Source organism: Marmota flaviventris, chromosome 13 (genome assembly GCF_047511675.1).
Source record: "Marmota flaviventris isolate mMarFla1 chromosome 13, mMarFla1.hap1, whole genome shotgun sequence".
NCBI classification, from domain to species: domain Eukaryota; kingdom Metazoa; phylum Chordata; class Mammalia; order Rodentia; family Sciuridae; genus Marmota; species Marmota flaviventris.
In genome coordinates, this window is record NC_092510.1 from 36,232,313 (window position 1) to 36,246,841 (window position 14,529).

At 34.7% G+C, this 14,529-nt stretch overlaps 1 protein-coding gene across 1 annotated transcript in view; it reads left to right on the top strand.

Annotated features, from left to right (window-relative positions):
• The first annotated feature begins 685 nt into the window (after nt 1–685).
• The window catches only part of LOC139701476 (spermatogenesis-associated protein 31D1-like), a 50,356-nt gene continuing 36,512 nt past the window's right edge, over nt 686–14,529 (top strand). The window contains exon 1 of the mRNA XM_071600393.1: nt 686–796. Coding sequence (XP_071456494.1) covers nt 773–796 — 24 coding nt within the window. The 5' untranslated portion in view covers nt 686–772. The remainder of the gene's footprint in view (nt 797–14,529) is intronic.

Here is a 14,529-nt window from a genome sequence, read left to right on the forward strand (position 1 = left end):
AGCAGCTTTTTTTTCCTGCACAGCTGCCAGCTGCTGATCAGAGTTTCAAATCCATCATCCTCTGCTTCAATTACGTAAATTTGTCAAAATTAACTGTACATGATAAGAAGCATCCTTGCAAGAAAAGTACCACTAGACATGAAAAGAATTACTAATGGTCTTAAAGAAATGATAAGAATGCGACATACTTTTCATTTCTACGGTGGTGATTTGTGTTCTTATTGTTGGTTCTTTTATTAGTTTACAGCAGCTTCTCCCAAAGATGCTGAGGAATGGGTACAGCAGCTGAAATTTGTATTACAAGGTAAGAGCATCAATTGAACATGTAATCCTGGTCTTAAAATACTAAAAAACTGAGTAGTTTTGGTTTTCATATACAAAAGCTTATTGACTTCAATGAGAATGATAAAGGGAACATGACTGGTTTAATATAGAGACTATTTGCTTTAGATATATAAAAGCATCTTTTCCATAAGTGCCAGTTGGCAACTTTAAAATCACATATGTACAAAATGATCAACTTGAAAAATGTTTTAAATGAAGAAGAGTATGCATAAAATATTACTGTCACTTTTTAGGATTGTGTTTATTTAGGAAATTTAATTTATAAAGCCTCTTTTGCATCCCTTTAAAATTTGCTTCGTGAAACATTTTTTAGATATGGAATCTGATATTATTCCTGAGGACTATGATGAAAAAGGAGAATTATATGATGACGTTGAGCATCCTCTACCAATCAGCAACCCACCAACAAGTGGGCAGCCAATAGACGATGAAATTTATGAGGAACTTCCAGGTATTTATTATCTGGTGATTCATTTAAGATATTTGGGCTCTTTTTGCACATGCGCGCGCGCGCGCGTGTGTGTGTGTGTGTGTGTGTGTGTGTGTAATTTGTCATCAAGTTGACACTTGAGTAGAAAATGGTGAGCTATTAGGAACAAGGACAAAGAAAATCTTCAAAACCCTATTTTACATAAAGGGTTCTGCTTGAGGTATTTCAAGCGAGTGGATGTTCGCTTACAAAAAGTGAATGGAACATTAAAATGAAGCAGATACAGTCCTAATCTCTTAGGACTTTTGGCTCATTAGCATTGTTTATGCTACATAATTTTTTAATTAAAAAATTGACTTGCCTTACAGTTTTTTCACCAACTTACACATTATTTTTTATTTATACATCTTGGAACTTCCATTAACCAGAAGTTCCATGCACACCCCATATGTCATCAACTTCTGCCTCCTCTTCCTCCTTGCTGTAGTGTGTTCCATTGTTTTGGAGGAATGCTGATGAGCTATAAACACAGGCCTTTTGAGGCTTGAAGTCTTTACTGATATTTTTAGCATCAATATGAAATGAAAGGTTTCTTTCTGTAAATTCTCAGGCCTGCTGTAGTCAGATGCCTCAGTATCTGTTGTGTGACACAGAATGACCTACTGGCTAATCCACTTACAATTTTGAGAATCAACCTAAAACAGAAAAGATAGGCATCTGAAATTTAGGATTATTAGGATATAACAACATTTGGGGAATTTATTAGCATTAACCCTCTAAGTTGAGATGCCTTTTTCTGACCATTAAAAAGTCAGTAGTAGAGAAGAAAAAGGAATCATGAGCAAAAGGTGAGATTTAACTAATATCTCATGTAGAGAAGCTATTTTTCTCTTGACTAGAACAATTGAATGACATGATATACACCTTTTAAATTGATTTGAAAATTACTTAAGATGTTCTGAATTAACGTACAAGTGACATTGCAACACAGTCAGTAAAATCCTAATAACAAGATCATGGACTTTAGAGTAAAAAAATTTAAATTCTGGGCTGTATCATTTATTGGTTCAATGATCTTATAAGTTAATTTCTTCATCTATAAAATGGGGATAATATCATTGGGAGGCGTAAGTGTAATTTAGCACAGTGCTTGAATATTTCTATATTTGGTGGAGCTTTTCATTATAGCTCTCCCTTTCTGGTCATCCTAAGGAAATGACATCTGCCATGGCATCAGTTACCTTATGTAGCAAAGACTATTCTTTGGCTGTTTATTTTTAGTCAGACCATTTCATTAATAGTTATTTTAGTCTTCAAAATATTTGAGAGAACTCATGAGATAGGTAAAACGGAAGAGTGTAGTACCTTTGAAATGATATTACTGTCATATACATTCCATCCCTTTAAAGCCCTATGGTCACTGTATTATAATTATTGAATTAACTGTACAATTCTATGATTCTTCAACTTGACTATTCTCTCCCTACTACCTGAAGAAAAAAAAATCCATCAAGAATAAAGATCAACTATTCATAGTTTTTTTCCATAATAAAGACCCTAGGAAGATCTCCTGTAAGTAGCTTGAAATATAAAACTATGAAACATCTTCTCTAACAACAGCTGTTCTTTCTCATTCTTTTTTGGCCTAAGGCCACATAATTGTTGGAAATAACTGGTTACTCTAAGTAGTGTTACTTCTTGCTGTGGTACTGGGGGAAATTTAAGCTGCTCTGGGATTTCTTTGCCCCTGGCTGGGATCCCCAGTTGCTGTACAAAGTGATTGAGCTTGATAGAGTCTGCAACTGTGCCCCTGGGAAGGGAGCTCTTGGAGGCAGCTGTGGAATGTCTGGTGCTTCTTTCTTCCCCAGTGTAACCCAGAGCCACTTCAACATCTGCACAATTCAGCGAGTTTGTCAAGTCTGAGCCAGCCGCTACAGAGGGGATTTTTTGTAGGGAAGCCCCTAAAGTTATTTCACAGTTAAGAGTTTTTGTTTATTTAAGTATCTACAACTAGGAAAGTAACTTTTTTTAATTAAAAAAAATTCTTTCAGGATAAGAATTGAAACTTACTGCTTTCATTTCTGTGAAGTTTTAATTTAATTTTGAGGCGAAGGTGATAAGAACTGTAAAAATAGAAAAGCATGGAGCCCATGGACAAACTGTTGATATTTTTCCAGTTCTGTACAAAGATCTATGTATCTGTGAAGTCTCACTGGTTCAGTTCCCAGAATTAAATACTACTACCATTCCAACACAATTTTCTGTCAATTTCATATTATTGAAAACTTATCCTCTTAGTTGAAAGACGAGGCCTAGATGTATTGGAAGAAAAATCTAAGCAGTCAACATGCTACTTTAAATGATAAAGCTCTTTTTCTGGGAAAGTCAAATCTTACTTTAATAAGTGTATTTTTTAAAAAAATGAAGTAAACCTTCAGTGTTTAAATCTCAAGAGTAAGAAGAAGAAAACATTGTTTAAAAAATTGTATTGCAAAATATCCCTTGAAAAATGTCTATAATTCCATGGGAGTGTAAATAGTTTCATTGTAATTGTTTTCCAGTTAGAATATTCTAACTTTATTACAGCACCTTCACTTTAATTTCTTGTTCATTAATTTTTAACTAACTTCATAAAAGAATAAAAATAAATTCTGGATTTCTTTGTGCTTAGGGAATTTATATATATATGTCAGAAGGGTTGAGGAAATGGTATTTCTGGGGAGTGGTGAAGGTATTTGGCTTTTCTTCAAAGACCCCAATGCTTTGGCATCTTTTATGTTTTATTGCTTATTAGCATAAGCCAATTGGGTTTGTATATATTGTGATATCACTATATTTTTGATTGCACAGCTAATATATTGGTGTGTGTTAAATTATTTTGTAACACAGTAATGAGTTCATTTGGCTTAGCATTTCACAATTTATTGCTCATTTTTTCATCAAAACTATAGAGAAGCATTTTTGTCTGATTTTTAATTCTGAAAATGGGAAGGAATACTTGGGAAATTGTTACAGAAATCAGTCCAGCTTGTTCTTCTAGTGACTGTGTCACTGGATTCCCGGCCCCCCCACCCCGCCACCACCACAACACATACACTTTAATGGCAGGTAATTGTGTAGAAGCACCAACAAAAAGATTTTTCTAGATAGAGGTGGAATAGAATCATCCTGGTAACAAGAGTAGTAACCACCCATTAGCCTATTAAATCTACAGCTTTCAGGGGAATTGCACTTGAAATGTCTTCTGGCACAGTGGGCTGGAGGAGAGAGGGCAGCAGAAAGCAGGAAGACAAATTTCTATTCCATTAAGCTATTTTTTTTAAGTGTGAATTCATTTTTTTTTTTTTTTAATTGAAATGACAGATTGAACTATCTGAGGTAGAAAAGAATGTTTTTATCCTTTGGTTATTCAATTACACTTAAATATATTCAGTCCAGTCATATATATCTAAAATGGAATAAAAAGTAAAATGCAGCTATAGCTTTTTTCAATGAAACTATTATATGTACATGAAAAAGAATAGTGTTTGAGTAACTTAAATTTGAAGTAATTTCCAGCAGGTGGGCACAAATGCAAATCTAATCAGAATGGTTACAAAGCCTCAAAATATATTTTAGCTTTATTTTCTTCCTGAATAATTATCATTCACATTACCAAGTAGATGTCAAGGTAATAGGGATCTGGTATCCGGTATTAACATTGTTATGATAGTAGGTTCTAACTTCACCAGTTTTTCTCATTCCTTTTTTGGGATACAATGGAAATTGTCTGTTAACCTTCACAGAAACACATATATTCAACATTTTAATATTGTTAGTACAGGCAGCCTGCCAGCATTTTTTCTTAAACAATGGTACTGAATTATAAAGTTATTATGGTGATATTGTATCCAAATATATAGTATGGTAAATATTTTTTTCCCAAATGTATAACTAGTTTGGAGTAAAATTTTTGGATAGTTTCAGTTCCAAACTCTGCTGAGGGTTATCTGAAGTTATTTTAAAAATAGGGAAAATATTCATAACTTAAGGGTCAATGCATGCATATACTATGTTTATATTTTTATCTTTGCTGAATGTAGCTGTGTTTTTAGTGTTCTTTATGTTACCTATTTCAGAATATGATTTTTCTTGTCACATAGCTTTTCTCTACTTTGCCACTGGCATTGCAAACAAAATTCTTTTCATTACAAGAGATGATATTAATACATTCTAAAACTTAAAAAACCTGTATGCATGAAAAATACATATTTCCATTGGTAGAGAGATAAAATGACCCATTTTGCAAGCTGTAGTCCTTACCCAGGGAAGATTTTGGCTCCCAGGATACATTTGACAATGTTTGGAGACATTTTTGATAGTTCCAACTAGGGTATATTTGTGTGTGCTTGCACCTGCGTTATAAACATCTAGTGGATAGAGGCCAGGGATGCAGCTATAATAAACAAAGAATTATCTGACCGAAAATGTCAGTAGGGCTGAGGTTGTGAAACTTTTTGTTTATCACATTTTAATCCATATCTCTTCAGTTATACAGATTCATAACCCAAGCTCCAGATAAGAGTTTATTCATTTTATGGATATAATGTAGGTTTTCTTACATACATAAAACAAAGTTTACATAGAATGTTTCTAGGTTATAAAAGAGCAGCTGGACCTACCTGTCATCATTTCCTTCAGGACAGTGTTGAAGTTCTGTCTACCTTAGGGAAGTGAGAAAAATCCAAGGTGGCCACAAAGGCAAACAAAAAGAAAACTAGGGAAACATTTTCTCTATTCTTACAAGCTACTGTCTGTGAAGGATGAAAACAACTTTCTTTCTTTGGTTTGTTTATTTATTTATTTTGACATGGTAGGTGTTTGGATACTTGGTGTATACTATTAGGATAGGGTTGATTTTTTTTGAGGCTGACGGGGAAAGACCCACGTGTGGACAAAGGACTGGACCTTAACTAAAGGGAGTCAGGCCGGGTGTGGTGGCACTCGCCTGTAATCCCAGTGCCTAGGGAGGCTGTGGCAGGAGGATCGCAAGTTCAAAGCCAGCCTCAGCAAAAGCGAGGTACCAGGCAACTCAGTGAGACCCTATCTCTTAGTAAAATACAAAATAGGGCTAGGAATGTGGACTCAGTGGTCTAGTGACCCTGAGTTCAGTCCCCGATACCAAAAATATAAAAAATGAGGTAAAATAAAGGGAATCAGGCATCCTGGGGGAATACAAGGCTAAGAAGGTCCAGGGCTACCTGGGATTTGGCAGGTGGCTATAGAAGAACTGAAACTCTTTATGGGAACTGAAGAGACTAGCTCTTCAGTTCACTCGAGGTGGTCCTCTGCCCTTGGAGGTGGCCTGGGAGTCACAGAAGCTGCTCCATGAAGAGGGTCACACACTTGAGTGGACTTTGCAAGCCACAGAAGCTACTTGTTTATGACTCTATGTTCATGTCTTTTTTGTTATTGTCAAGTCTTGATTTTTAGATATGTACATGTCTATATTTAAAAATATATCTGTATTTAAAAACAGTTGTCTCTATATACCTGTTTTTAAATTTTAAACCAGTACATACCAGAAAAAAACTAAGTATTGCTGATGAGCATAAAAGAAAAAAATGGAAGTTGCCCTTACCCAAGTAAACATTGCTAACTGTATGATATGAATCTGTCTTTTTTCTTTTGCCTATTAAAAATATACAAATACATAAACACAAATAAGCAAAATGATATCTTTCCTTGTATTTACTTTCTTCTGCCCTTTAAAAAATTTTTTTCCTTTGGTTTTCTTCCTACTTTCTTATTACTTTGTCTTTCCTCATTCACTTATTTTCTTCACTTTCTTCACCTTTTTCTGTTTCCATCCTTCTTTTCTTCCTTGCTTTAATTTCCTTTAGTTCATAAATTTTCTTGAGCACTTACTATGTGTCAGGCTTTGTATCTACTTCACCATCCTTACACAGGCCTCGAAAGGGTGTCGCTACCCCTTTCTGTCCCATGCCTTGACTTACTACCTCTAATTCTTCATGTTTATTTATATCTTATGTATACATACTGTATTCATGTCTCATGAATTTGCTGTTTCGCTTCTCTGGCATAGGAATCCTGTGCTCCAGCAGATAGTTTCAAAACTAGCCTGTGTCTTATAGTCATCGCACTTTCTTTCAAGCCATTATCCACTTCCCTCTTCCTCTCCGCTCTGTCTTACCTCTACTTCCCCCACCCATACACCCAGAATACCTTTCACTCTGTCTATGACTAGTAGGTCATAGATCTAGAGCAGGGACTTAGCAGGGAAATGTACATCCTTTTGAATCCCAGCTCCACCCCTTACTATATGTTTCAGCCAGAAGAGTAAACACAGAAGAAGGGTGCAAGAAACAGTAGTAAACATACAAACAGGTAAAGTGAGTCAGTAACTTCATCTATTGCTTATTTCTAAATGAGCCTGATTTTAACTCAATTCAGCCAACAATTAAAAAGTTACATAGAATATGATGGAGGCATAGGTAATAAAAGCTTTCAAATACTGTCCTATTTAGGAGGAAGGAGAAAAGAAGAAATGAGTAGTAGCTTTTGTCCTTGTTGGGAAATGTAGAAGTAGGAATTGCATTTTAAAAATTCACAACTTAAAAATAGAACTAAAAATGCAATTTTAAGTTACCCAAAGCAATAGAAGGGATATTAAAAGTGACTACATAAGAATTTTTTTAACCCCAAAGAAGGCAGGGGATGGGAAATAAAGGAGCAAAGAGAAAATATGACAAAAATATAAGACTTACTATAAAAAGTAATTATAATACATGTAATTTGATTATATCAATCTATTAAAAGAAATTATCACATTGGGCATTTTTTTAAAATCTAGAAGTACTCTTCTTAGAGCAGTTAGACCTGAAATAAAAACCACATAGAAATTTTCAAAGCAAGGAAAGGGAAATAAATATTTCAGACAATCCTTTCTATAGAAAGCTACTATAGCAATCCTGTATAAAATACTACATAGTATCTGTAAAAGAATAAGCTTTAAATCAGTAATATAAAATATAAGCTTTAAATCAATAATACAAAGACTTGAAAACAAATTTGACAAATCCTCAGTCATAGTAGGAAATTTTAACATACCACTTTTAGAGCCTGGTAGACCAAGGAAGCAAAGCATTAGTAAGAATATGGAAGATTTTAACCACAAAATTAGTGACCTTGGTCTAATATATTTAAAAACATATAAAATCAGCCTTACAAATAGTGGAGAATTTCTGTTCTTTCAGTACACATTAGAATAATCATGGAAACTGACGGCACATAAATCACAAATCCTAACAAATTTCAGTGAACCTTTATCATACAGGCTATATTCTTTACAATGAAATTTCATTATGAGACAACTCTATTAAGAAAATTAAAAATACCTCAATATCCCTATGTTTGGAGGCTAAAAAGTAAACTCCTAAATAGCTCATGAGCTAAAAGAAAAAAAAATGCAGTGGAAATGTCAATGTGTAGTTCTGAAAGAGAATGAAAATAGTACAGATAAAAACTTTTGGCATTGTGCTTTAAACTGTATTTAGGGGGGTTACAGTGATGAATAAGCCAAATGGGAGAATTAATCACCCAAGAACTGGATATGAGAGAGCAATCTGGAAAGCAACTGTAAGTGCACTAAGAATGTGTAAAAAGAGAAAAGAAGGAAATAGAAACTTTACCAAGAGAAAAGGACCCTACCAAAAAAGGATCAGACTTGCTTTTTTAAAGAACCCAATAGATTCACTAGAAATTATTGATGGTTTGGATTATTTATCCTCTGAATTCTAAATTTTAGATACATATATTTATATTGCTTGGAGAACCAGAATATGTATTGAAACATCTGAAGCAGAAGGTTAACAAATGTCACCCACTAATCAGACAAAAATGTTGACATTTATAAAGCAAGAAGAAAAATTACACTAATGGGGCTGGACTATTAAGATTTTTCTTGTGAACCTTATATTCTTCAATCCTAACACTGTGCCAGAAGGTCAGATATCCACACTGCAGGTTTTGTGTCAGAACAAAACTTAATATCATTTGCCACCAAAAACCCTCAACAATTAGTTCAAAGGCCCAGCTTCTCACTACCTTCATATCAGACATTTTAACTGGAGTCTTCATTCTGTAGATATGATTTGCCTCCCAAGCAGAATAAACAAATCATAGCTGACTTTTGCTTTTAACTCCTGCATGTTTTTGGAAGACAGAATATGATAAAATTTGAGATAGCTTCACAAAAATTTAATTGCTTTTTTAGGTCCTAGATACACAAGCACTTGCCTAGCACAGGTGAAGCACTGGGTTCAATTCTCAGCATCACATAAAAACAAATAAATAAAATAAAGTTTAAATTCTTAAAAAAAAAAAGACTTAAGCATAAAAGACAGTAACCTCCAAACATGTTGATATACATGTGAGTTCTGAGCCTTATTACTTCAGGAATTCATTTCAAAGTATTCTGAAAAGATCAACTAAAATTCTAAAAAATGAACTGAAAAGAAAGAAAAAGTGAAATAAGAAAAGCAAAAAAAAATTTTTTTAGTATTAGCACTTCCTGTATTCATGCAACAAATATTAATGAGGCAGTTTTGATGCCAGGCACTGTGCTGGACACTAAGGACAGATGTTAACCACTATAACTCAGAGTTTGTTAAGCAGAAAGAAATGTAACAAATAACAAGAAATAGTTATGAAAAGGTAACCAGAGAAGGTAACAAAGAGAAGCTGATAAAGAACCAGAGGTGCAAACAGTAGGTGAGATAACTGAAAGGGCCTATTTGTTCAATGCTGCTCATTCCCAGCGGGCAGTATGTGGTTCTGAACACCTGCAGAGCATTCTGAAGATTAAAGTGAAATGATTAAGGCAAAGGAGTTTATTAAACAAAGGCCCTTCAAAAAAAGGTTTGGATGGGGTAATTATTGGTATATTTGAAAGAGGCCAGATTGAACCTATTCAATTTTACAGAGAAAAAGGGGAATTTATATACATGAAAGGATTTAAGAATTATTTAAAAAATACTTTTAAAAACAACTCTTAAATTACTTTTAAAAGCAACTCTTAAATCCCCTTAACATTTAAATAAGAATTTTTTTTTTGTTTCAAAACAATGAAAAAAGACTTTCCAAAAGAAGTGGTAGAAGAAACCCCATTGCTTGAGATATTAAAAACCAGATGGTCCAAAGTCCCAGAAAATATTCACATGGGTTCCATTCTTCACTGGGTGAAAGCAGAGAGACCAGCTTCATGTAATATATGGTTTGCATCTCTAGCTTAGCAATGCTATGAAAATAATGATTTGCATTTCCTTGAACTTTCCCTTAATTTCTTGGCCCTCCCCTGTGCTCTTACAGTGTTCGGTGTTCACTTCTGTTAGAGCTGGCCTCACAGGAATTGCCTGTTAGCTTGGCCACTGGGCCATTCTTCTTCTAGCTTCACATGACATGAGCTTATAGGGTTTTCTCCCTGTCCCTAGGGACTACTTTACACTATGGGTTCTGGAACCTGCTCCCCTTACATCATGATTCTGCATTTATTTCCACCAGATCCTTGGGGGTTTCACAATTTTTATGTTGAATTTCTTGGCTTGGGCACACCACACTTGAAGGTTACGTAAATTTGGACCTCCAATTGTACGGAGTTGGAGTTTTGATTTCTCACAGAAACCCCAACATCACCAACATTTTCTGGAACTGAGAAAAGATAAAAAGTTTCCTGTGGCTACCCAGGAATGGCGAGGCAGAGGGGGGTCTCACTTGCAGCTGTCTGTTCTCACAGGCCCAAAGCTTTGTCTCCTGTATCCGTGAAGATGTTCCAACTCCAGCCTTTCCATCCTGCAAATAGTGTGTCCCTTTGAGCAAATGGGGAAAAACAAGTTTGTTTCAACTTGATGTTGCTAGAGGTTGAATTCTTAGCCATAAGTAATCACTACAAAGACACTACAATAGATACTTAATTATAGGTACTTGATTTATAAATTTAATTCAAGTTAAATAAACAAAATTCTGAATATGTACCGTGGGCAAGGCTCCATGCGAGGTGCCTAATATCCTATCTCCTGAGAACTGATGAGCTTTAACGTTTAATATTAATTACTTCTTGACAAGAAGACATTTTTGTTGAATTTATGAAGGAAGAGATCTTAAGTGGCTATTGAATTTACAAAGTAAATGATCCTATATAGCTGCTTAATGCCACTTAGGGTAAAAATGACATTTGTATATAAAAAGCATTATAGAAGTTATATCAAGGTAGAGATCCATCCAGATCCAACTATGGACTTTGAGTTTTTTCAGCTAAGAATAACACATATTTGCAATCTAAGTCATGTTAAATCAGGTTAATGTGGTGACTTTAGAATAGGTCTTAAAAATGGAGTTGGCATTCCAATCAACTCCAGTCCTTCTAATTTAAATAACTAGTTTTATGCCCTATGCCAATCAATCATTTTCTCCCCCAGAAAGTCAAACCAGTTTTTACACTATTCATTTGTAAAACTTACATGACATAAACATTATGTGACAGAAGTTGTTTGTTATTAAGAGAGAGAATATCTTCTCAAAGAAGCTTGTCATCTGGAAATAGGAAAAATCACACAAAGTAATTTTATTTGTATCATGGCTTCTTCACTGTTGGCTACATTTGTGACAGAAGATTTCATACTAAATATTAACAATATTTTGTTTATGCTTGAATTTGCTACAGTAGGATATAGACTTTATTCAGAATTTTCCTGGTTAGAAAGAAGACTGTTCAGTTAAATGATATACTTGTGGGATGGTGACAAAGAATTATAGACATTATGTATCTAAGAAAAGTAGATTGGCACTTTGGTGTCAAAATTTTTTTTCAGTACAGGGGATTGAGCCCAAGGCCTTGAACATGCTATGCATCCACTCAGGCACTGAGCTGCATCCCCAGCCCTTCTCACTTTATTTTGAGACTGGGTCTTGCAAAATTATCCAGGGTGGACTCAAATTTACAATCCCCTGCCTCAGCCTCTCGAGTAGCTGGGGTTACTGGCATGGACCACCACACCTGGCTTGACGTCAAAAATTTTGAAGTTTCACTTTCCCCTTGAAACTTATAAAATTCCTGTTTGGGGAGGTTAAAAAAAAGGCAAAATATTCACAATTTCATTTGATTCAAACTAATAGAAACACTAGTTATCAGCAGGCGCAGGCTTTAGGAAGTCATGGATATTAATATAAATAGTATGATTATAATGAATGAGCTGTGGAGACAGTTAATCTATTTGCTGGAAAGAGTTATTATTGGACTTTTATATAGGTCATAAAGTCAGGCTTATATTTCTCATTTTCAAGAACTAATACAATAAGAAAAATTGACATTTTTTTTTAATTTCTTGTGTTGAAACAAGTCTTATTTGTAAATTTTGATGAGATCTTTTTTAAAGAACTTTTGCATTGTGTTGAGTCTTTTGGTTTGTGAAATGTGAATGAGGGTGTCTATGATTTGTTTTGTTTGGATTTTTCTGTTCAATATGTGAAAACACCCATGAGACAGGCTCCTGCTGAATATTTGGTCCCCATGTCATCAGTGCTGTGAGTGCACGTTGTCAGTTGTTTAAACATTGTTGAATCCACTGTGGGTTGGCAAGAAGCATCTGGGAGCCAGACCTTTCCTGTGGACACATGCCAAGTGGTGGATTGTATTTCCTCGCTACAGTGAACTATATCGAGATAATTTTTCTTCTTGAGTTTTTTAATCCAGAAATTATTTTCCAAAGCTAAGTAAAGGATCATATGATAAAATCATTTATAAGAAAGCTACCTGAATTCTGTAACCACTGGTTGATTACCACTTTTCTTTAGCATACATGTAAACAAATCATGCAGTTGGACCACATGCAGATAGTTAACATTATGATCCTAAGTAGACTGTTTGGGAAAGTTCATATTGTTCTTTCATATATTCTCTTTAAATCAATGGTTTACTCTAAGCAAGGACAATAAACATTGAATGACCATTTAAATACTGTAGTTGGGCATGCCATTAAATTTACATGTTTGATTGCATGTAATTAGATGGAACTAAAACCCTAAATTACATTTTATATAATGTACATAATTATAGCATAACATTTATTCTAACTAAAAGTGCCAGAAAAAGTTTATTAAATGTTATATTAAACTTAGAAAATATAAGCAGTTGTGATTTGGGGATGAGAAAACAAGAATTCTGTATCAAACTTGAAAATAGACAATAGGTTAGTTTTAGAGCACTGATTGCCTGACCCCAGGCCCCTAAACTGGTACTTCATTTGCTACCCTGGGACACTGTGAACAGAGACCTTGAAAAAGTCACATCTGGTTTGCCCACAGTGTACAATGAGAACACCTTGGCTCTTTTACATAAGAGCAGATGCTTTGTTTATGTTGGCTTTATTTCTGGAATCCAAGTAAGGGAAACTTTCAAATGAGAGTTCAGCCTATCCCTTTAGGAGGCCAAAACTGATCAAGTGTGTTGTTTTTTAAGCTCAAATTTTTATTCTTAACGTACCTTAAAGAGCATCAAATACTATTTTGTGGAAATGAACACCAGGACTCCATCAGAAGAGTTCCGTATGCCTAACCTCCCCTTACTCCCCCAGAAGCTTCTTCCTTGCTTCTTTTGGCAGCCCCTTTCTACAGGAAATATCCTGGTTCTAGATCTTTCCTTTTCCAGGCATTATAACATTTTATCATAAAATTTTCAGTGTGAAAAAAAATATTGCTTACTTTAAAATTGAAAACACCTCAAAATCATAATTCTGAAAGTCTCTGCACAGCCCTCCATAGATTTTTAGAAATTTGTATTTTTATTTAGTGTTATGTAAAGTGCTTTAATTTGCTGCATTTTTCATGTCTTACCGCAGTCAAATCTGGTGATAGTCTATAGCTATCTTATTCAGGATTAATCAGTCTTTTGAGGCTCCTGGCAAGGATAGAAGCTGCTCTCGGCTCTGCTTGCTTCAGGGCTTGGCCTTACAGTTTTTTCATCATATTCAGTCTCTGGGAGGGAGACTCTGGGAGATGATTTTTCCATTTGCAAGCTGCTTCCCAACAGAAAGAAAAATGGAAGGGGCAAATGCCAAGCTTTTCAGTTTCTGTAGCCATTACAAACATGACTTGTCTCCTGTTCTTAGTAGTGTACACTGTTTTTCAATGGGGATTTTTTTTTTTTTTCTGGATTGTCAGTGTTAGCCAAGTTATTTTGTCAATGAAGAATCTTGAAAATAAGAATATATGTCAATATAACACCATGAGATTAACTTTCTCATCAGTTGCATGTTATAGAAGTAGGTTAAAGTGCTGTTTAATTAATTAACACACATAGGAACAAGTGATACATGCTGAGTCTTATACTGAGAAAGAAGAAAAACCATAGTACTTCAGAACTTGAGCAGTAAGCAGCCAGCCTAGATTCAAATCCTGACACTGTTTATTATACCTGTGTTTTGCTAGTGCTAGTTATTTAAATGTTTCTATACATCCATTTCTTCATCTGGAAAACGGGAATTACGACCTATCTAGATTTTGAGGATTGAATGAGATTCATGTATAAAATGCCTAGCAGTGCTTGGTACACAGTAATTCCTCAGATTGTTGTAATCTCTGTGATTAGGCAGCTACTATACAGTGGCCATTGTGTTGGCTATTTCACCTCATTTTGTCCTCACAATAATTCTCTAAGGTAGAGTTTATATTTACATTTTTCAGATAAGAAAATTGAGGGT